The sequence below is a fragment of the Pseudonaja textilis genome, chromosome 2, assembly GCF_049901715.1.
Source record: "Pseudonaja textilis isolate UNSWEBS1 chromosome 2, rPseTex1.2, whole genome shotgun sequence".
Taxonomy (NCBI): domain Eukaryota; kingdom Metazoa; phylum Chordata; class Lepidosauria; order Squamata; family Elapidae; genus Pseudonaja; species Pseudonaja textilis.
Genome location: NC_141991.1, coordinates 104,100,216 through 104,123,865, shown reverse-complemented (window position 1 = coordinate 104,123,865; position 23,650 = coordinate 104,100,216). Strand labels below are relative to the sequence as shown.

At 37.3% G+C, this 23,650-nt stretch overlaps 1 protein-coding gene across 1 annotated transcript; it reads right to left on the bottom strand.

Annotated features, from left to right (window-relative positions):
- Positions 1-359: 359 nt before the first annotated feature.
- LOC113437205 (myosin-1B) lies at positions 360-23,650 on the bottom strand. The gene is made up of 40 exons (XM_026702099.2): positions 23,626-23,650; positions 23,401-23,447; positions 21,907-22,112; positions 21,383-21,526; positions 20,006-20,162; positions 18,822-18,849; positions 18,362-18,479; positions 18,179-18,271; positions 18,015-18,078; positions 17,788-17,886; positions 17,577-17,680; positions 17,344-17,482; positions 14,831-14,949; positions 14,597-14,746; positions 13,969-14,139; positions 13,459-13,765; positions 13,276-13,349; positions 12,727-12,814; positions 12,527-12,644; positions 12,273-12,396; positions 12,052-12,188; positions 11,647-11,902; positions 10,005-10,247; positions 9,732-9,908; positions 9,497-9,642; positions 9,315-9,405; positions 8,842-9,231; positions 7,928-8,054; positions 7,268-7,386; positions 6,802-6,998; positions 5,486-5,669; positions 5,208-5,373; positions 4,742-4,866; positions 4,275-4,583; positions 3,975-4,178; positions 3,415-3,540; positions 3,155-3,325; positions 2,952-3,056; positions 2,364-2,459; positions 360-896 (listed from the first exon to the last, which is right to left on the bottom strand). The coding sequence occupies exons 3-40, from the start codon at positions 22,108-22,110 to the stop codon at positions 744-746; spliced, it is 5,823 nt and encodes a 1,940-aa protein (XP_026557884.1). The 5' UTR covers positions 22,111-22,112; positions 23,401-23,447; positions 23,626-23,650; the 3' UTR covers positions 360-743.

The window sequence follows — 23,650 nt, the reverse complement described above, 5'->3', positions numbered from 1 at the left end:
TTTCCTTTATGTTGTCTTAAGTATTGATTTAATCTCATAATTAAAATATTTCTGTTTCTAAGTGTTTAAAAATGTTTTGGTGGTATTTGGGGTATTATTTTATTCTCCTTATGGTATCATATTCATCTCATAATTAAACTATTTCATCTTTATTTTTATAAAAATAAAATTCGTAAGCAAAGTTTAGATGGTGCTTGTGTAAAAGATAGAATAGAAATAATATCAGCAAATTTATGAATACACATCCAGGGATGCCATTCAGAAAGAGAAACACTATGGGAAACTAGAAACCACTATCATGGGGCACCGATGTTCTATTATTTGAATGTATATTGTAATTTGTTGATCAGCCAAGGATACTTGGTTAAATTAGTCTTTATTCCAATTCAGCTTGATTGATAGTTTATCTGAAAATAATTATGTACAAATGAAATCACATCAGGGCATTCAAACTCTATGTTTTCAACTTACACCCAACCCCAGCATAACACATGTTAAGTGATTCCTGCACAATATTCATACATCTTTATCATGTTCAGATAGTGTTATCTCTCTAAGGAGAACCTTCAGATTTCATATAGGAGAACAAAACCCACAATAAGATCACATCATCATTATGTATGTGAACATTTCTATCTTTGTTATTTTCTAGACATCAAAGACAGAACACAATAATTACAAATCCGAGTGACTAAGAGATTCACATTTTGTGCATTTCTTCAGTCACCTTGAAGCAGACAAGTTTATTCTTCCCTTGATGTCTGTTTTCCAACTTCTCGAGACTTCACTCTCAGTTTGTTCACTTGCGATTCTGCAACATCAGCCCTTTCTTCAGCTTCTTCCAGCTCGTGCTGAATTTTGCGGAATTTGCTGAGGTTAATATTGGATTGCTCCTCCTGAGAATGAAAAAGGTATGGTTAAAAACATAAGTCTACTTACAAGGTATATGTGTCATGCAAAAAGATAATAGCTTCTGTGGTGAAAACGAAAGAATTGAGTCTCCATTGTGCAATTTTAACTAAATGAAAAGTTCAGCTTGCCTTTCACAAATTAGGAACATTTAGTTTAAAAAATTATTGGTGAATCAACTCAATCTAGTCTCTGTTTAATTTCTATAAAGAATTGGTTTAGGTTACAAAGCTTTTAAGGTATATTCTATGCAGGTGATTTTTTCTAAAAAAATTCCATACATTATCTTATAGGCAATTAATCTTGATTAGCATTTACTTAGCAGATTTATATAACTGCCCATCTCATGAAATGTGCAGAGCAACACACAAACATAATGATTATTTAATGACATTTTCAAATATAAGTAAAAAAGGAAAACATAAAAACTCAACATTGCGTGAGAACAATGATGTCATAGAACCACTTTGCTGACTCATCATGAAATGCCAAAGGCTTCTGGAAAAACTGTTTTTTCAGAGCCTTCTGAAAAGCTAACAGGGATGGGGCCAACCTCTCCTCCGAACACAGTTATGTTCCTGAGGGCAGGGGGCACAACTGAAAAAGCACACTGTCTGGATCCTGCCAGATGGAATTCCTCAAAAGACAGGACCCATAGTATACCTTTCCTGATTGACCTGGAAGAGGTAGTCCCTGTAATGGAATGTGCAGCTGATGAAGGAGTGGTGGAGAATGTCAGCAATAGCACCACAGCTTCCCAGGGAGGAGGCAGCACATTCTAGACAGGGGCCCAACTTCACAGTCCTTAATTGGATGGGGAAGGGAGGAAAAAGTTCAGAATAGCCTAACCTAGGTTTAAGCAAATATAGACCTTGACTCAGTTGGATCTCGCTGTATCATAATTTGGGCTTAGGTCTGATAGTCTCTTAATAGCCTGCTCCCATACCAACTAGGGCTTTTAAAGTAAGAACCATCAACTTGGACTGTACCTGGAAGCAAACTGACAGCCAATGTAGCTCATGGAATACCGGTGTAATGTGCACCATCCTAGAGGTGCACATAGCTGTCTGTCCAGTTACATTCTGCCCAGTTGAAACTTCAGGGACTCTGTTCAAGTGCAGCCCCATGTTGAGTGCATTATAGCAATCTATTCTAGAGATGACGAGGGCATGGGTAATTGCGAGAGTAGAGTCTCATGGTCCAGGAAGGGACACAACTGGTATATAACACAAAGCTGTAAAAAGGGCCCCCAGGCCACAATTGCAGCCTTTTACTTGATCAGGAGTTAAGAATCTAGAAAGACTCCAAGATTATGTACTGGGTCTGCCTGGGGCAGTGCGACTCCATCCAGTATCAAAGATGATAAAATCCCAGATCCAGAAGGCCCAAACACTCAAAGCCACTCAAATTTATTTGAAATATAATTATTTCTCCATTGCAAATGTGTTACTTACAGATTCTTCATATTGTCTCTTATATGCTTTCACTTTCATTTGCAGCTTGTCCACCAGATCCTGGAGCCTCAGAATATTCTTCCGGTCTTCCTCTGACTAAATAAAGTTATGACAACAAGTGAGTTGCTATCATTTGAATAGCTTTAAATTATTTTCCCTGTGTGTGTGTGTGTATGTCTATGTGTATGTAGTTTTGCCACAAGGGCAAAAACAGGACCCATAGAGGCCTCTGGAAGCCAAAAATGGGTGCATTTTTTGGCCTGGAGAGTACTTCTGGACGCTGGGAGGGCAAAAACGGGATGCGTGGAGGCAAAAACTATTTTTTCCTTGTTTTCCTCATCTAAACCAAAGTATGTCTTATACTCCGAAAAATACAGTATGTCAAAATATTCGGGGATTTCAAAATTTTCAGCTAAAATTATGTTCAAGTTTTGGAAAGGTAGGATTATAAATAAACATATGCACATATAACTCATGTAAAAAGCCAGTTCTCTTTTCCCAATATTCCTTGGTTGATAGATAATTTTTGATTGATAAAAGTGGTTTGTTCGGTTGATAAATAACTTCACTCCATCTTGTTACACTTACCTGGTAAGTTAGTTCCTTCACTCGTCTCTCATATTTGCGTACACCTTTAATTGCCTCAATACCACGCTTCTGCTCATTCTCAACTTCAGCTTCGAGTTCACGTACCTAAGGGAAAACAGGTTAAAATTAGCCATCAGCTATGCCCTATTACATACAACCTTACATACAAGTGTCTATAAACATATACAGAGATGGATACATACTCTTTGTTCTAATTTCTGAAGTTGCTTCTTGCCTCCCTTCATTGCCAGTTGTTCTGCCTCATCAAGGCGGTGCTGCAGATCTTTTACAGTCTGTTCTAGATTCTTCTTCATTCTCTCTAGATGGGCACTGGTGTCTTGTTCTTTCTTAAGTTCTTCCGCCATCATGGCTGCCTGTTAATGAAGATGCTATGTTCAAGAAACTACCCTGCTATAAGTATATATAGGATCAGATTTCAAAAGAAGGACATCAGTCAACTCACATCAGTAATGGATTTTTTGGCTTTCTCTTCAGCATTGCGAGCCTCCTGAATAGTGTCCTCCATTTCACCCTGAATTTGGGTAACATCTGTTTCCAGCTTCTTCTTTGTGTTGATCAGGCTTGTGTTCTGTTTAGGCAAATAAAAATACTGTTAGTTTCTAGTAAACATGAAATGATTTATTTATTTTTTTAAAAAAACCAGGAAATAATGTTCTAAAAAATAAACCTGTATATTGTAAGAATAATGCCTGCAACCTGTAAAATATCTGTTTATGTAGTCTTATTTTCATATTTCCCTCAGAGTTTCAACAAAGACAAAAGTGTCATAGCATCTAAACTAATACAAAAGAAAAAGGAAGATCAATACTATGTTTACAAATGCTTTATGTAAAGATCTGCAAATATCATTTAAACATAGTTTGATTGTCTTCAAACAATATTAAAATAACTGAAGAATATTCAAAATATTCCACTTTTTTCCTTTACAATAAAGAAACACTTACATAGACTTGTCATTCTCAACTATTGGCTATAGGAGGATCCAAATAATTAGATGCTTACTTGTGTGTGGAGGAGCTGCACACGCTCACTGGCATCCAGAAGCTCCTGTTCAGCCACTTTTCTGGCCCTCTCTGTCTGTTCCAGAGCTGCCCGGAGCTCCTCAATCTCGGCCTGCATGAGGTTTGCTCTGCGCTCAACCATGGCCACTTGTTCCTTCAAATCTTCTTGGCCTCTCAAAGAATCATCCAAATGCAGTTGTGTATCCTATGAAATAAATTATTTTAAGGTATAACTCTTGAAATCTTAACAGGAAACCTGAAGTGATTTCCTGATGCTTTCTTGAACCTGCCTAAAACATACCTTGAGCAGCCCTTGTGTGTTCCGGAGGTTCTTTAGTGCTTCAGCACCTTGACGGTTGGCATGGCTCAGTTGGATCTCCATCTCATTCAGATCACCCTCCATCTTCTTCTTAAGACGCAGGGCATCATTCCTGCTCCTAATCTCAGCATCCAAGGTGCTCTGCATGGATTCTAGCACCCTCACATGATTCCTTTTCATTTGATCAATTTCTTCATCTTTCTCTGCAATTCTTCTGTCGATATCAGATTTCACCTGGTTGAGCTCCATTTGGATGCGCAAGAGTTTGCCTTCTTCATGTTCCAGAGAGGCCTTAAGAAAATCAAGTATATCAGCTGTTATTAAAGAGTGATCTAAATAACAGCATTGTCCATACTTGTCTAACTGGTTTTCTAAAATACATTTTACAGTGCTTTAAAATGCATTAAAAATTGAGCTTTTCTTCTCTCTAAGCATAATAACACAATTACCTCAGCCTCCTCCAAGGAGGCCTGGAGTTCACCCTTCTCCTGTTCAATCTGCTTCTTCACTTTTTCCAGTTCATGGATGGCTTTTCCTCCCTCAGCAACCTGTTCCGTTAGGTCAGATATCTCCTCTGTTGATTTCACACAAAATAAAGAGGGGAAGATGGGTACCATTTACTAACAGTTTTAGGCTGTTTGGGACAAGAATATTTCCTTGGCTGTATTTCCAAGTTCATCCAATTAGAACAGATCAGTTAATACTGCATGAGCAGACAACGCTTCTACATATGTATACGCTAATAATGAGGAGAATGCCTATATGGGATTATCTTATTGTGCTTGTTACTTGTTGCTCCATAGAAGGTGGTAGAACCATTACATAATCATTTTTTCTCACTTTTATATCTACAGTGTCCTAAACTGAAGATTATAGTAAGAAGCTTGTAGACTTGCGCTGAACTTATAGACTTACGCTGAAGGTTCTTGTTTTCACGCTTCAGAGTTTCCAGGTGATCCAAGGATTCTTCATACGCGTTCTTCATCTTGAAGAGCTCTGTGCTCAGAGACCGAGACTCCTTCTGGGAAGCTTCCAGTTCAGACTGAGTCTCCTCGTATTTTTGCTTCCAGTCTGCCAAGATCTAAAAAAAAACCCAAACCAGCAAGAAATAAGTTAATTAAACTTAAAACTTGTGTGCTGACAGTGCATTTCACTTTTAAAACAATGATAGTGATAACAGCAGCTCAAATTACCTTGTCAAAGTTCTTCTGCTTCTTATCGAGAGCTGCACAAGCTGCATTGGACCTTTCCACATCAATCATCAGGTCCTCCACTTCATTCTGCAACCTCTGCTTGGTCTTTTCCAGGGAAGCACATTTGGAATTCACAGCTTCTACATGTTCCTCAGCTTCCTGCAGTCGCTGAGCAAGCTTTTTCCTGGAGCAATGAATGACCAACTATTAGCAATGAGTCTGCTTAGAAAATATGAAAGGAAGAAAAGTTCACAATCATAGGATATGCATAAAGACAACACACACTTCTTTGTATCGGCATGGAAACTGTTTCATTTTCAAGCTTTTTAAGAGATGCAAATCATTTCTGTATTATGCAAATGATCTCATGAAACACTAATTTGTCATGCAGGACAGATTGAAAACTTTTTGAAAATGAGAATGATTATTGGAGAATGGCAAACTCTAAAATAGTTTAAATAATTAAGATTTTTTTTTATATTGTCTTATTGTTAACATTATTTCAGATTTAAGTATCTTACGCAGATATACAACATTTGAATTCCCAATATTGATAGTAAATTATAAAATATTTGAGCTGTTTTCATGAAATGTATTCTTTTAATGTGATATAAGATAATAATTGTGATTATCATTTATACTTCCATGTTCTCATTTGATGTCTCATGAATCCTCACACAAATCCCTCATCAGATTCAAATACCAAATAATATGCGGTTTAAATTTTAATTATAGGAATAAATTAAAACTAAAGACATTTCACTCTAAATGGATAATCAGCATGAAACTTAGATTTGAACTTATTAAATTTTCAAAAAGTAAATTATATTTATATGGGCTTTTGCAATGAATTACTATTTTAATTTACAAAAGGTCATGAAATTATTGCATAAAGTGTTTTACAGAGACTTGCTCACTCTATACAGATACACTTTTTGTCATTTAAGTGCAATCTTTGAAGAAAATGGGAAAGGAGATAAATTGCAAATAATTTCTTTCCATAAGAAACATTATTCTGGATTAGTTATTTTGCATGATTTGGAGTAGTTTACAACGATCCTGCAGTATTTGCCATTATTTTTCTTGAACTGTTGCAATTTGAGCTAATATCTGCAAAACTACTGGACTGTTGCTTCTTGTTGCTTTCTTTTTGCTGCAAGCAGAGACTTCTGTGTAGAGAGAAAATAGTTTATGATAGCTCGGTAATGTAATCCACTCTCAAAGATATGGCTAAACTTACTTTCTCTTATGGTAATTATACCGCATTTGTCCTTGTAATTTATTTTTACTACAAAACTATTCCAAGTCCCACATACTTGGCCTCCTCTAACTCTTCAGTGCGCTGAATCGCATCAGTCTCATATTTGGTTCTCCATTGGGCAACCTCGCTGTTGGCTTTGGACAAGGCACGCTGTAGCTCAGCTTTGGCTTCCTGCTCTTCCTCAAATTGTTCCCGGAGTAAATCACAGTCATGACGAGCTGATTGCAAGCCATGAGCCAGTGCGTTTTTAGCCTAGAAAAATGAAGATGTCTTAAATGCTTTTACCAAATGTAATGGTAAAGCAGCTTCCACTTGTGTTACATTTTTCTTTCAGGTTCATTTTACTATGTCAATCTTCCAATTGTTCACTTTTTTAAAATATGGGAGTTGCACATATTACTAGCAATTCTGCTTTGTAACAGAGAAAGAGAAAAGCACCTTTATGCACCTTTAACCTGGAAGTTGCTGAAAGATGCAAGTAAGTCATATTTTTCACCTGTAGATCTTCATATAATACATACCTTTATTTCCTCTTCAAGTTGCCTCTTCAATTCTTCAATTTGCTGGGTGAAGCCTTGTTTACCTCTTGAGAATTGGGAAATCAGAGAGTCTTTTTCTTCCACTTGGCGGGCAAGTTCACCTGAGAAGCAGAAAACAGAAGACAGGAGGTTGACGTGACTGAAATAATTGTTGAAGAAAGTCTTGATGAATAGCAGATACACATGGTATTTTGATACTAGTTATGTTTTAGGTTATTTATAATATCTTATCCAAAAATACTTGTCACCTAAAATACAAATTTGGGGAGGGGGACCTCTCCTATTTCCCAGATAAATTCTGCGATACCTCTGATGTTAGTAAAATTTTCATGTCTCATCCAAGATGGAGTTGTGAAACATAATTTGCAGCAAGAAAGAAAACCAGGATCATTTTCATATAGGAATAACTATGTTGTGGTCTGCAGTGCTAAATTTAGTAAAGTCAATTTTTCTTTCAGCGATAACTTAAAAATATTTCCTGGCCAAATCACAGGTGACAAGCACTTCTGTTGTTTTATATTTTGAATTTCATTAGCCAATGTTGAATACCTTGGATGTTAGCTTACTTTACTCACAAACTCAAATACTATTAGTGGCATGTAGAATAAATCATTCCTAAAATACTTCAGCATTTCTTCTTACCTGCTTCTGTCTGCAAGCGAGCTTTCTGGGCAGAAAGGTCATTAATTGTACGCTGCTGCTCTTCCGTCTTTGTTTTAATCTCACTTAGCTGATCTTCCAAGGACCGGGATAATTTCTCAAGAGTTGACTGAAATCAGCAAATAGAAATATATTGAAACATTCTGAAAACTACTAAATGAGAACTTTGAAAATATGGAAGGTAACATGGAACGGCATAATGCAGGTGGCATAGAATGTAGAAATTCATATTGGGTGAGACCTGCATATAGCACATAGCATCAGTTTTGCAAAAGTGCATTGGCCTTCAAGTACAATTCAGAGTGTGAGTGGTAACCCATAAAGCTTGTTATGACTTGGCACTTACATTTCTGAAGGAATGTCTATTCTACATAAAATAGAATGTGTATTGAGCTACAATGATGAATTTAAGATAGACATCCTTGAATGAGGTCAGTATGGAGAAGCATGAGAATGCTGCTTCTTGGTATATGCCCATATGTTATGGAATACACTACAGCTAGAGATTTGAAGGAAGGCCTTCCTGACAATTTCGCAGAGGGTTCTAAAGACATAATTTTCTTCTACACTTGAGGGGGAATTGTTGTATGGGTTTTAACAATGTGAAAGATACTTTATATGCTATGGTTTTCTGTAATTCTGAAAACCACCAGGAACCTTTAGAAGCTGATAGTATAGAAAGTTTAATTATAACGTTAATACATTATAAATTAGGACAGACTCATAACTGATCATTATCAAAACAGACTAATCTACCTATTCCTAGGTGAAATTGAAGAAAACTACCTGATCTGATGAAGATAGTAATTGAACAACTTTACAAATTAGCAAAGCATGCCACACTTCCAAGAGGATGTGTTCTTATAATTTTCTCTCATGTAGGAAAATACCTATACCTTGCTTTTAGAGACAGATTCCATATTGCTTGCAAGATCATCAATCTCCATCTTCAGCTCACTCTTCTCCTTCTCCAGCTTCTGCTTCACTCTCTGTAAGTTATCAATTTGCTCTGCATATTCAGCTGAACTATCTGCGTGCTTCTTGCGGAGGGCAGCAGACGTGGCTTCATGCTGCAATGTGGCCTCTTCAAGGTCCCGGCGCATTTTCTGAAATTCTGCCTCACGTTTCTTGTTCATTTCGATCTGAGCTGCAGTTGCCCCACCAGCTTCCTCCAGACGCTCACTGATCTCTTCAAGTTCCCTGGAGAGATCGGCCCGCTGTTTCTCTGCTTTGGCACGAGATGCCCGTTCTGCCTCAATCTCCTCTTCCAATTCCTCAATACGGGCCTAGAAAAAAAAAGGTAACCATGAATCCAGAAACTGTCTTCCAGAGAGCTTAATTTTCATGAAAGAACCACTTTGTGACAAACCTGCAGCTCCTTGATCTTCTTCTGAAGCTGGGAACCCAGGACCTGCTCATCTTCAATCTTGCTCTGGAGTTGGCTGATTTCAAAGTCTTTCCTTTTTATAATAAAACATGATGGTTATTATGATAAATGTAAACAAGACTCCACTTAGCACACAAAGGTCCATCACAGACATTACTACTTACTTCTTCAGCTTTTCATCCAGCTGCTGCTTATCATTTTCCAAATCCATTGTAGTTTCCTGAGCTAGCTTCAAATCCCCTTCTAGCTTCCTCTTAGCTCGTTCAAGGTCCATGCGAAGTTTCTTTTCTTGCTCTAGAGACCCTTCAAGCTGAAGACAAAGAGACCAGAGTGATTGTGCTGTCACAACAGTACCTCAACTTCAGACCAATTCTTCTCTGGGGATGATAGCATGCTTACATCATCCACTTGCTGTTCCAGCTTGGTCTTTGCTTTGGTCAGAGTGTTCACTTTGTCCTCTTCTGCCTGCAGATCATCCAAGGTCTGTTGATGGGCCTCTTGCAGGGCTTTCTTCTCCTTGGTCAGTTTGGCAATGGTCTCGTCCAAGACCGCCATCTCTTCAGTAAGGTTTTTCACCTTTAAACAGTGAACAGACAGAGTTAAAATGTTCTATGTATTCTGAAATGGCAATAGTGGGTAGCAATTTAATTTTGGTATATTTTTGACCAGTACCTTGTTTTCTGTAGCATGCTTTTCCTTTTCAACTTTGGCCAGTGTCAGCTCAAGATCATCAATGTCCTTCTTCAGTTCTGAGCATTCGTCCTCCAGTTTCCTCTTCTTGGCTGTCAATTCAGCATTCATTTCTTCTTCATCTTCAGCTCGCTCAGTCAACTCCTTAATTTTAGCTTCCAGTTGGATTTTGGTTTTGATTAGCTGGTCACATCTCTCCTCAGCATCTGCCAAGCCATCAGCTTCCTGGAAGTACCAAAAGAAAAAGGGTTAGTAAATATATTGTATCTTCTCATTTTCTTAATGGTCAAAGGAATAGTTCTAGATCATGACATATATGTTCTTACTGACAACGAATATGCCCTGTACCTAATACTAGCATGTTGTTACATAAGCAAATACAGATAGTTCTTGACTTACAGCAGTTCATTTAGTGACTGCATCACTGAAAAAAAGTAACTTATGGCCATTTTTCACACTTACAACTGTTGCAGCCTCCCACAATCTCGTTATCAAAATTCAAATGCTTGGCAACTGACTCATATTTATGATGGTTATACTACTGTCGTGGGGTCATGTGATACACTTTTGCAGCCTTCTGACAAGCAAAGCCAATGGGGAAGACAGATTCACTTAAAAACCAGGTCACTAAATTAACAATTTGTTCACTTAACAAATGTGGCAAGAAAGGTCATACAATTGAACAAACTCACTTAACAAATGTTTCCCTTAACAACAGGAATTTTGCGCTCAATTGTGGTCGTAACCTGTACACATTTCTTTTTTTCTTTTTAATGAAAACATTGTGCTTTTATGAGTGTTTCAAATGAATAACCTCAAAGAACACTCTTGAGCTATTTTCAGATCTTTTTTGGTTTTATAATGCTTATAGGCTGGAATCCCTTATCAAAAAACTATCTTCCTGATTTCTATTTTTTTTTTTTTTTTTTTTTTTTGGAGATCAACTCTCCTGATGAAATCATTGTGGGATGAAAGTTCAGATTTTCATCTCCTCCACAAACATAATAAGCAGGCTGCAGGCTGCTTAGACATATCTAGGACACTTAAAACAGAGGGTAGATTCAGATTTTTGCATTTTTGCATTTTTCTAAATGTACCCCATTTATTCTTTTGTGTTTAAATAACTGGATTTTTGGAAACACAATAGGAAGAAATAAGATACAGATATTGGTACTGGCCTCAGATATGTTCTGATTATAATTGTTTTGACCCTGACTAACAAAACAGTTCACAAAATAGAATGGTGGAGGTGAGCAAAAATACAGCACATCACTGGAATATGATGAAGCTGGAGGGGGAAAGGCTGGAAATATGGTTGGGGAGGAGCGGGAGCAAGATATACATGGAAGAAGGAGACATTATTGAGAAGCAATGGATAGAACAATGAAACCAAAAAAGAGGGTGAGACAAAGGTTTTTTTTAAACTTTTTTTTTAAAAAAATAGTGGTTTCTTCCAGGTTTACATTTGTAACTTTAGCTCAAAGCTGCATGAAAATAAATGAACAAGCTAAAAATAATTTCATTGCAAGATTTTCTGCAGTTTTGTCTCACATGCAATCTATACCAACAGACCTGAGAATAAGGTTATGAGAACAACAAGTTCTAATGACATAAAAAGTCTTACAGATTGGACTTGGAGCTGCAAGTCATTTTTCTCCTGCATCAGAGACACCATTTTTTCTTCCAATTCTTTCCGCTTGGCTTCCGATTTTGCAAGTTCCTCCTTTGTTTTCTCAAACTCTTCCTTCATGTTGGCCATTTCCTTCTCTGACTCCGCGCTCTTCAGCAGGGGCTTGATCTTGAAGTACAATTTCATCCAAGGCCAGTGCTTCACATTCATGAATGAACGAACATTGTACTGAATAGTGAAGATGGATTCTCTGGAAGGAGGGCAAAGAAAAATTTAAGCATGATTCTACTATCAGCTTGAGTTAATACTGATGTATTTGTGATATGTTGTCATGTTGTACTCATAGCCTCATTACATTAATGTCATTATGAGCATTATTATAAAAAAATATATATCTACCTCCTTTCCATCATTTTCTTGAACTCTGATCTCATCAGAAAGCCACGGCACATAGCTTGGGTACGTGTAATAAGCATAGCCAATTTTTCATCTCTCATTTCTTCTAGAAGTCCAAGAAGGCCAGCTTTGAAGAACACCTTGAGGGGGAATAAAATGCAATGTTTGTGGTCTTTTCAAATAAACCCAATGTTCAAACATTTTGGGACAGATAGTAATTTTACCTTGGTATGACCAAACTTATATTGAGTATGGTCCACATCAATAGATCCAAGAAGTTTCTCAGAAGCTTTCTTGCTGTCAATGAATTGTCCCTCTGGGATAGCACTTGCATTTAATATTCTATATCTGTTGGAAGAAGCATAGTTTATATTTTTAAAATCATTAAAAAATTATAGCTTCAAGAAAAATGAGAGTTGTTACAGTTACAAATATGTGAGGCACATAATTGGAGAAGGCTAATATTTAGCAGACTGACCTCTGTTTGAAGTCACCATAAATGATCCTGCTAGGGAATCCCTTTCTGCAAATTCGGATGCCTTCTAGCACACCATTACATCTCAGTTGGTGCAAGACAAGCTCGTGTTCCATGGCACCTTAAACAATGTTGGAATGTATAGAATTGAATTCAAATATTCTAAAGTTGTTTCATGCATAAATAAACTATATAATTCTTACCAGGAGTTTTAGTTTCATTGGGGATGAGGCACCGCACAAAATGAGGGTGAGTGCTCCTCAGATTGCTCATCAGCTTGTTTAAATTCTCCTGTAGGATCAGAAATATTTGTGACATTTAAAGTAGATTTCATAACTCCCAATACTTTTTAAAGAACCGACTTGAAATTCTCTATTAGATTTCTATGCCACCTTTCTCCTACAGCTTAACATGGCATTCATAGCAGTTTTGCCCCAGGTTTGATCACCATAATAATCCCTATGAAGTAGATTAGGTTGAAAAACCAGACACCAGCTCCAATACACCAATGATCTGCAACCTGGTTCTTCCTACAGTCCAACATCTTAACAATCATATAGGGCTCTGTGATTGAGGAAACAATGAAAAGGAAAATCTAAAACAAAATCAAGCAATATTGACTATCGTTTTTCATATTTTGTACTCTGTAGTTCTGGATCTCTGAGTCATTCTTTCAGAGGAAGGAACTCAGGAACGGATTTTTTAAAACAAATATTTAGAATAGATTGTACAAATAATAAAATTGTGCTTACTCTAAACAGAGCAGATACAGTCTGGAAAGAAGACCCCTTCTTCTTTCCACCTTTCTTGCCACCACCGCCACCCTCTAAAGAAGAAAATATAAATACATATTATGGAATTAAAATGTTGTTGACAAAATACATCATGTTTATTTATTTAGACTTGGAAGGGATGTTCTTTGGATAAGTTCTTACCAACATCTGCAGGGCGATCAGCAAAAAGTAATGCCAAGGTCTTCATGGATGATTTCTGGTACAGCTGAATGACACTTTCATTCAATGGGTCCTTGTTTTTTTCCAGCCAGCCGGTAATGTTGTAGTCCACAGTGCCAGCATAGTGCACTAGGGAGAAATGAGCTTCTGCTTTACCTTTCCCAGGCTTAGGCTTTTCAAAGTTCTTGCATTTGCCAAGGTGCTGGTCATAGAGTTTGTTCTTGAAAGAGGTATCTGTCGCCTTAGGGAACATGCATTCTTCTTCCAGGATGGAGAAAATGCCCATGGGCTGGAGAGAGCAAAGCAGATAGATCACTGCAAGAAATACTCTTCATTGTCACAGAAATGAAACTATTCCTACTCAGCATTTAGGAATTGTTAACTGTAGCAATATGGGATTAACCATTCATTAATTTTACAGGTGCGTATTCTATATCCAGTTTAGAAAACATATATAATCTTGGGTGCTTAAAAACTTTATTTTTAAAAGACCTTTTCAATGAGCTCAATGCAGGCAGCCAAGTCCATCCCAAAGTCAATGAACTCCCATTCAATTCCTTCTTTCTTGTACTCTTCTTGCTCCAGGACAAACATGTGATGGTTGAAAAACTGTTGCAGTTTCTCATTGGTGAAGTTGATGCAGAGCTGCTCCAAGCTGTTGAACTAGACAATGCAAAGTATTTTGAAAATAACAATTGTCTTCACCAGTGTTCTTTTCTCTAGGCTTTTAAAAATATTTTAAGGTTTATGTGAATGTACAAATATCTAAGCTCCTTCTTGAATCAGTTCTGCTCATAGTATTCTTCTCTGTTAAATCCATTTTTTCAATATGCTCTATCATCACAGCCTTCAGTACTTTGAAAGCCTATATCTTTGCCACAGCTGACTTGAATTTATGATCCACACTCTTCCTGCCAAACATTCTTCTTCTCTGTGCCAGATATTTCTATTTAAATCATCCTTCCAGTCAACAACTCAGAAATTATTTGTCTACTTTAGTGCCTGTGCATTCAGAACATTGTTGAACTGTACTTCATTCATTAACTACTTAAGTATTTTACAATATAAACATCACATCTCTACTCTCCAATACTATGCCATCAAGAGCCAGTTTCCTTACATCAAAGATCTCAAATCCAGCAATGTCCAACACTCCTATGAAGTGCTGTCTAGATTGTTTGGTGTCCAACTGCTGGTTGATACGAATAACCATCCATAGAAACATCTTCTCAAAAACAGACTTAGCCAAAGCACCAACGCTATTGTACACCTGTGTAGAATGAAAGGGATTATATCAGCATATAATTGGGCCAATGATCCACTGCTTATGAAACCTTTTCTTGCTAATCCTTACCTGCTGAACAGTTTGACCTTTGGTGACAAATTCATTGCCAACTTTGACTCGGGGGTAACACAGAGCTTTCAGCAAATCTGCTGAGTTGAGGTTCATGAGATAGGCAGCCTTGTCCGCAACTGAGCACAAAAATAAAAGGAAAGATTTGCAAGCAAATTGTACGCTTTCTATACTGGAAAAGCTATGTGTAAACAAACACTGTTCCTATACTGTTGTATACAACTGTTCATATTCTTGAACTATATACTATTCAAGAATTCTCACTGTAGTGGCCTCCTGGAAAAGACCCTTCTCTGCTATTGCCCCTGCCCTATGGAACACTCTCCCCTCAGAGGTGAATCAGGTCCCCAGTCTCCTGGCCTTCAAAGAAAGACATGAAAGTATGGCTCAGCAGGCTTGCTTGTGTCAAAGCTATCTTTTACTTTGGATCTTCAAGGAACCCACACTTAATGTATGGGCATGGGAAAATGGGAGGGGGTTGGATGGAGTTGGAGTGAGATGTATAGCCATAACAGCATTCTTTTCTCTGGGAATCAAGGACGTTCAGCCTCCCATGCCTATTAGGGAAGGACCATCCAGTCTTCCACAGCAGTTAGCTGAAGCCTGCTGTTAGTTCAAGACTGAGACCACAAGAGCGCCCAGCATCCAAACTGATGGTAGTTGAAGGGGAAACTCATTATGAAATCAAAAGGATATTGGATTCTAGTTTACATAGGGGTCGACTGCAGTATTTGATCAGTTGGAAAGGGTATCCTTTGTCTGAAGCTGCCTGGGTTAAGAGTTGGGACCTGAAGGCAGATAGACTAGTGAAACAATTCCATGATAAATTCCCTGATAAGCCAAAAGGACCTTGGGGATGGAGGTGATTAAAGGCTGACTGCGATAACCTCCTACATTCATCTCGTTTCAGGACACGCTCATTAAATGGGGGGGTGCCTGTCAGCCCTGGGGGCCATCTTTTACTTTGGATCTTCAGGGCTGCTGAATGGGCATGCTGTGGGCATGAATGAATGGGCATGCTGTGGAAAAATGGAAGGGGGGTTGGATGGAGTTGGAGTGAGATATATAGCCATAACAACATTCTTTTCTCTGGGAGTCAAGGACGTTTAGCCTGCACCTGGAGAGTCATGACTGGAAGTCATCTCCAGTTGGTACAGAGGAGCATGCAGTCATGGGGTTGATTAGTGATTGTTGATTAGTTAACAATGCTTGCCTCTTTTAAATTTTATATATTGTTTTTACGTTTTGAATATTTATTTGTACACTCTCTTTACTGCTCTGGGAAGAGATGGACAGTTTTAAAATTTGGTGAATGAATGAATGAATGACATGCTTTACAAGAATAAATACACAAAAAGTATATTATATTTTCTTAGGATGTTGCTGGATTTTTCTATGTCCAGGAGGGAAGGAATAGTAATACCTATCTGAATATAAATTAGCTTCCAAAGGTTAAATGAAAACTATTGCTAAGTGGCAACATTTAGTCATCCATTATTGTGTATTTAATTTCAAATTAGATATTACAGTACAGGTAGTCCTTGCTTACCAACCATTTGTTCAGCCAAGGTTATGACTGAATAAGAAAACTTGTGCCCAATCCTCAAAGTTATGGCCATTGCAGCCTCCCTGAGTTCATGTGTTTGTGATGAAGAGACTTGCTAAACATTGGATTTACAATGTCACAGCATCTCACAGTCACATGGTCAACATTTGTGATCTTCGCAGCCAGCTTCCGACAAGCAAAGTCAATAGGGAAGCCAGCAGGAAGTCATAAGTCCTAGTCAAAATCACACTTAGTGACCTGCAGTGGTTTGCTTAACAACAGCCAAAATTGATAAACTGCCATTGTTAAGCCAGGCACAATCACATGATTTTTGACTTTATAACCATGTCACTTAGTAACAAAATTGTCAGTCCCAATTCTGGTTAGTAAGCAAGGATTGCCTGTATATATTAGTGTGTTATAAAAACAAACAATATTTACTTTATGTGAGTAGGACAATGGAAGAAAGCATTGTTTTAACTAATTATCTCTGCAGTACTGAAGTCAAGTCAGATTAATTTCCTATAAGGTGTATCTTTCTTAACATAAGTATTACATATAAAAACTGTACAAAATAGCAATTAACTTATTTCTGCATAATTAGGGAGCTGTCATTTACAAATTCATTATTGACCATGTATCCATCATCTTAATATCAGAAAGATGGTGGGTAGGGCAATCTAGAGAAGAAATTCCCTGGCTTTATTGCAACTGTGAAGTTTATTCATCTTCATTCAAGTTATCAGGTTATTTCCTATGAAGTTATTAGAGATGTGAAAGAAGAATGTTTCACTTAAATGACTAACAGCACAAGTATACACTGCTCAGAAGCTAGCTCCTCCGCAACCTTAGAACCACATTCTTATGCATTAAACTTCAGCTGTTCGAATTAAAACAGCTGATCTTCAAGAGAGATTTTGTTTGATTTGGTTTGGACAGGTAATTCCATCACCAACTGTGAAAATACCTTCCGTGCCATCTGGCTCAGCCTGCTCCTCACGCTGTTTCTGCTTGAACTTCATGTTCCCATAGTGCATGACGGCTCCTGTCAGCTTGTAAATGGCTGTCTTTTCATCACTGTTGAAGCCCAGGATGTCAATGGCACTCTGGCAAGGGAATAACGATAAGTAACTATTCTTCATATTACTTCAACCTAGAGTAATAGATTTTTAAATATTTATAGCTATTTGTATAATTTACATCTGTAGCCAACAGCTCTTCTTGATCATTTATGCTGGCAACTGAGATTTCTCCTTGGCTTACAAACAGAAAGTCATATGGGTTTGTGGTGATCAGGAGCATCTCTGAATGAAAAAAAAAACACTTTTTATTCAAGACAGACATCATTTATGTCAACAATGGGATCAAAGTTAGCATATTGTCATGGGAAGAGTAAAAAGATGCTTTTTACCAATCAGTTCTGGCTTCTGGTTGGACATGATCTGATAAAAGATGTGGTAGCTCCTTTCAGCCTTGAGCTGGAAGGTAACTCTGGACTTCTCCAGCAGATCTGGCAAGGAAAGAAAAGCAAGCAAATAAAGAATGTGAGAAAGAAAAGGGGGGAAAGAAGGAAAAAAGAATTGGGTGGAAGAAAACCCTTACAATGTAAACCCCTTACATGCAAGCACAATCTCTTACATGTCTCAATGTCAGCAGAAGCCAGCTTGCCTGTGGCACCAAAATGGATTCTAATAAATTTGCCCTTTAAAGAAGAAAAAGGATATTATCACAAATATCTAACAATCCAAGGCTGCATCTTCTGTGTATTTCTACACCATGCCAAGTTTCAACATGAAACTTACAAAACGTGACGAATTGTCATTCCTGACAGTTTTAGCATTTCCAAAAGCCTCCAGTAAGGGGTTGGCACTGATGATTTGATCTTCAAGGGTGCCCTGAAAAGTAATTCCTGTCAGATTCGGTATTATCAATCCTTCAAAAATGTCATATAATCACAGATAATTCTTTTCTGGCACGCATGCTACCTGCATTTTGCCTTGTTGGGCTGGTTCTTCCTTTTTCTTGTCACTAGCAGCTGCAACTGTTGCAAAGTACTGAATTACACGTTTTGTGTTCACAGTCTTTCCAGCACCAGATTCTCCGCTGTTGACCAAAGGGGTAAGCAAACTGTTAACTGAAATGTGAGCTCCCATTACTGAAAAGTAAGCAAGCTAGGACAACAAAAGGATATAAAACCCATGTGACACGGTCACCCACTTTGAAACTTATTAAGTTTATTTATTGAAATATATTATGTATTTACTGGTCTAACAGTAAAAGTATAAAATGAGATATTTGAAGGAGCAGGTAATCAAGATCAGTTTCTGTGCTCTGGAAGTCTACAGTATCTTACAAAAACTTAAGTATCTTAAGAAATTATTAATTAACAATTTGGAGTACTCTGTCATAAAGCAAATACAGAGCTTAATAAGGAAATGAACTTACGTAATCAGGACAGACTGATTTTCACGATCTAGAAAGAAACATTTAAAAAAATCACCATTTTTTTAAAAAAAATTATAGTTCCCTGTGAACTTCCATGAACCGAGTGGGAGCCCATGTGACATTAAAACTTTCCACTTAAGCACTATGCCTCTTAAAGAAGAAATAGCCCTGAAAAATCAAACCTCTATTTGTCGAACATTATAAATGTGCAGTGATGACAAAATATGTGAATATTATGCAATGGAACATGTCATGAATGAAAGTTAACTATACAGATGGAATAGTCCTTAATCAGCCAAGTTGGGGAATTTCTATAAAGCATTCCTTTACTCTATAACAGCATTTCTCTGCACTTAGAGAGAAATAGAATATGAAGTTGTAGACCATAGGCTTTTACTGAATGTTCTCTATAAATTGGCAGTTCCGTGCATTTCTTTGTACATAATTCCCCTTACATGTACAAAGAATAGTATATGTGAATGTTACATTTTGGGTGCACAAGATATGATTTAACTCTATATGCAAATGATTGAATCAATTAATCTTTTAGAATTATAAAATATACTAAACCACAAATTAATAAAATTGACTGTAATTTCACAATATAGAATGCTATGGGGAAAAAAGTTTAACATTAATTAAGCATTAGTATCTTGTCTGTCTGTACTCCAAGAGTACTTAACTCACTTAGTCAATCATGCTGGGGAAAATTTAAGAGCTGGACATATAAAAACTGCATATGTTCAAAGGCCTGGCAGAAACATCAAAAGCTTCATCTTTAAGGTTTTCAGAAATAGAGGTTCCATATCTTGGGGCGGGGGGGCGGAGGGGGGAGAAATTGTTGCAGAAACTAGTGGTAAAGCAGTAAACAGAATCCAAATCTAGAATTTGCTGTTAGACTCAGAGGAGAAATTTGACCTATACGACTTTCATTGGCATACACATTGAATATTGTTTATCCTTTTTCCTTTTTTCCACTAAACATTTCATATTTCTTTCTCTTAAAAAATAAAGCAAGCAATTAAGCTGAGGTACAATTATTACTATTATTAAATGATAAATTTCTATAACTCCACATGATTAAGCACCTTAAGCATCTAACCTAAAAGCCACATTGTGTAGGAAGTCGACTGAGGTGACTCGTAAAAATATTCTCCTTCTTTCTTAATTAACCATTTACTCACCAGTTAACATGAACTGATACGCATTGTCAGAGATGGAGAAGATGTGAGGAGGGGCCTCTTGACGCTTTTTCCCCCTATATGCATTAACCACCTCTGGGTTGTACACTGGCAACCACTTGTAGGGATTGACAGTGACACAGAAGAGACCTGAGTAAGTCTGTAAAAAATAAAACAGAATTTGCTTAATCTACTTTATCTTTTGCTGACAATTTCTTCAAAAAGTGTCTTCTTCAATCAAATATTTATTTAAAAATCTATAACATAAATATATAACATCTGTTTCCTTGAAACATCAGGAAAGGAAGATATAATTAAGAAACAAGCACTCTACTTACTTTGAATTTAAAGAGCAGGGTTACTAATGAATTGATAAACAGTAAACAGGACAACTTAATGTAAGTTATTTGATGTAAAGGATTCTTAAGGTAAAGGTAAAGGTTCCCCTCACACATACGTGCTAGCCGTTTCTGGCTCTAGGGGGCGGTGCTCATCTCCATTACAAAGCCGAAGAGCCAGCGCTGTCCAAACATGTTTCTGTGATCATGTGGCCGGCATGACGAAACACTAAAGGCGCATGGAATGCTGTTACCGTCCCACCAAAATACCGTTCCTATTTTTCTACTTACATTTTTACACACTTTCAAACTGCTAGGTTGGCAGAATCTGGGACAAGTAGCTCACTCCATTACACAGTGTAGGGATTCAAACAGCTGAACTGCCGACTGTCAGGCTCACACGTATTACTCACGTATGGCACTCGGAAATGTGTTCATTGTAATGCCATGGACACTAGCTTTGCTAGACAGCTGTGAGGCACATGGACACTAATCAGTCATCAGTCTTATTTCCGGGCTGTGCATTGATGTAAAGCAAGGTGTGGGGATTTGGGGATATCAGTTGGTGTGGGGTTATGATCCTGATTCAGATAGATGTGGGGGGTGGGCAAATGGGAGGTAGGTAAGGATACAGAAGGGATAGATAGCACAGGGAGAGAAAGGAATGTAAATAAAGATTAGGCAGTGACAAATAGGAGGAGGCGTGGGAGTAGATAATGCAGCAGCATTATGTCAGGTTGTTAGCTGGGAGGGACTAGAGCACAGCATAAAAGGCACTGAGAGGCAGACCCTCTCAGTGCTGACTTTAATCAGGAAATACTGTTTTTGCTTATCAGGACTGGAACTGTTGTACTAAACTTCACCATACCAATTGTGAGTAGAGTGATTTACTAGCAAGATACTCCAGTACCCAGTTGGAGCTGAAACTGGTCTTTCTGATCAACAAGCTCAGCATCTTAGCCACTGAGCCACCGCATCCGTCACAAAAGTTTCTTAGGAGATCTTAAAAGGGTAGAAAAATACCATCACAGAATATGCTTACGTAGATCATCCAGGCTGCATAACGCTCTTTGAGATTATACAGGACAGCAGGTTCATGGAGATGAGTCATCATGGCCATATCCTCAATTTTGTCATATTTGGGAGGATTCATGGAAAAGATCTGATCGTCTTTCACAGTTACAGTCTAGGGAGGTAAGAACATGCCTGCATGTATCAACTTAGAAAATGGAAAGAAGAAAACTGTAGTAATTGCACTTTATTGTCTCTGCTCAACCCATGAGATCTTGCACAATGAACATGCTTTGGGTCCTTTCTATGAAACAATGTCACCTAGTGGGACCTTTTATCACAGGAGCCTGTCCTATTGAACTTCATTCCCCCTGAGATTCTGGCTTTGCTTTAGGACCTTGAAAACCCAGTTCTTTCCCTTGGCTGTGGAAGTGTTTCAAAGGAAGTAAACACTGAACTGTATAATTTCCTTTCTGGATGTTGATGGAAGTTTGCTTATAAGAGTTAGACAACTATACAGTCAAACAAATAAGCAAATGTAGATATTTTACTTACTTCTCCCTTTTCAGTCTTGACGGTAACTTGTCCTCCTTCCCTACTCTGGACGCTGCCTTTTACGTACGAGATCTTAGGATCCACCACAAAAACTGAATTCTTGGCATCAAAGGGCTTATTTTGGGCTTCAATTCTTTCCTTTTCTGACTTTCGAAGAAAAGGGGCAGCTTCCCCAAATGCTGCCATTTCAGCGTCTGAAGACATAGCTGCAATTTATGCTGTGCAGGAAGAAAAGAAAAGAAAAGAAAAGAAACACATAAGCCAATTCATGAAATTATCCTTATTAACTTTGCTTTTGGCCTTTTTTTACAACATGGAATTTGTATCTGTTCTTCCTTTGATTTGAACCAAAGCATCTTATTATGTAGAAATCAAAGGTTTTACTGCTTACACAAATATTGAATTTCATGTCATAAATCTTTTCATATCCATGAGATCTGTTCCATTATTCATAATATTGGATTATAGAAACCACTGAGACTGAAAGTGCATCTAGAATTCATCCACCAAATTACCTAATGAATGTAAACTTTGCTTATAATTTGAATTGCCCAGGTAATTGAAAGGCAGAATATAATTAATCAAATAAATATACACTTGAGATATCTAGGTAAGAAAAATATGGGAAGCATATTAAAATAGAGATACTAAATTTAAGAAATAAAGATACTATAATCTATCTTGACAATGCTCATTTGGACAGTATATTATAATTTTGAAAAAAATGTCCTATTTGTTACAAAAGTTTAGTTTATCTCATTATTCTCCATAATTAGATTATTTTTAAATTATTTACTATTTTCCATTTGTGTCATGCATAAACAATTGGACTTTGAAATTTATTAAAATCCAATTCAGCAAACTTAAGTTTCTTTCTGTGGAAGTTCACTTAAATTTGGGGATGCAGCCTGCTTGGCTAAAGTAGAATGTCTCAACTATTGGAATTTGAAACATATTTCTATTACTATTATTATTATTATTATTATTATTATTATTATTATTATTATTACACTATTATTTCCATCTGGTGATCAACAGTAGGCCAACATGGAGAAACACTTTAAAATAATTCTATATTTCCTCTTGAGATGTTATTGCTTACCATTATAGTTAATTTTCAGCACAAACTTTGTCTTAAGGGAAATTTCATGTCAAAAATTTTTGTACATTCCATATACTTCAAATGATTTCACACACTCGCATGTTAAATCTTATCATGATCCAAAATTTGGACCCTCATTGTAGAGGTAGTTTTGTGGGTTTTATCAATGGCTTTATAGAAATGCAGATGATCCTTTAGAAAGTTTGGTACCAGTATCTTTGAGGTCACTATCTTAGCTGACTTGTAATGGAATGCAGTCTTAATGCAATACTATACACAGTACACAACCCAAAGGAAGCATTTTCTTCCATGAACTGCATGCATATCAGTCCCTAGTATTTATTTGGTATTAATCTGGTTGACCCCAGCAATGTAATCAATCAGGATCTTACCTTGTGTGGTACTATGGATTTAAATGCAGACTCGTGCTGGCCAGTTACTGCAAAGTAAAAATGATAGATCCTTTACAAAATGTCCCATATGTAGCTTACATAGATGAAGTAGATTTTAAATCCCTAGTGACATAGGCAGCCCTGCTCAGTTGTGCCAAAACCAGTAGGAATAAATTGAGATGTGAAGAATTAGGATGAGCTCCTATTCCTTTTACACCCTCTTACCTTTAAGCTGTTGGTGCAAGGACCT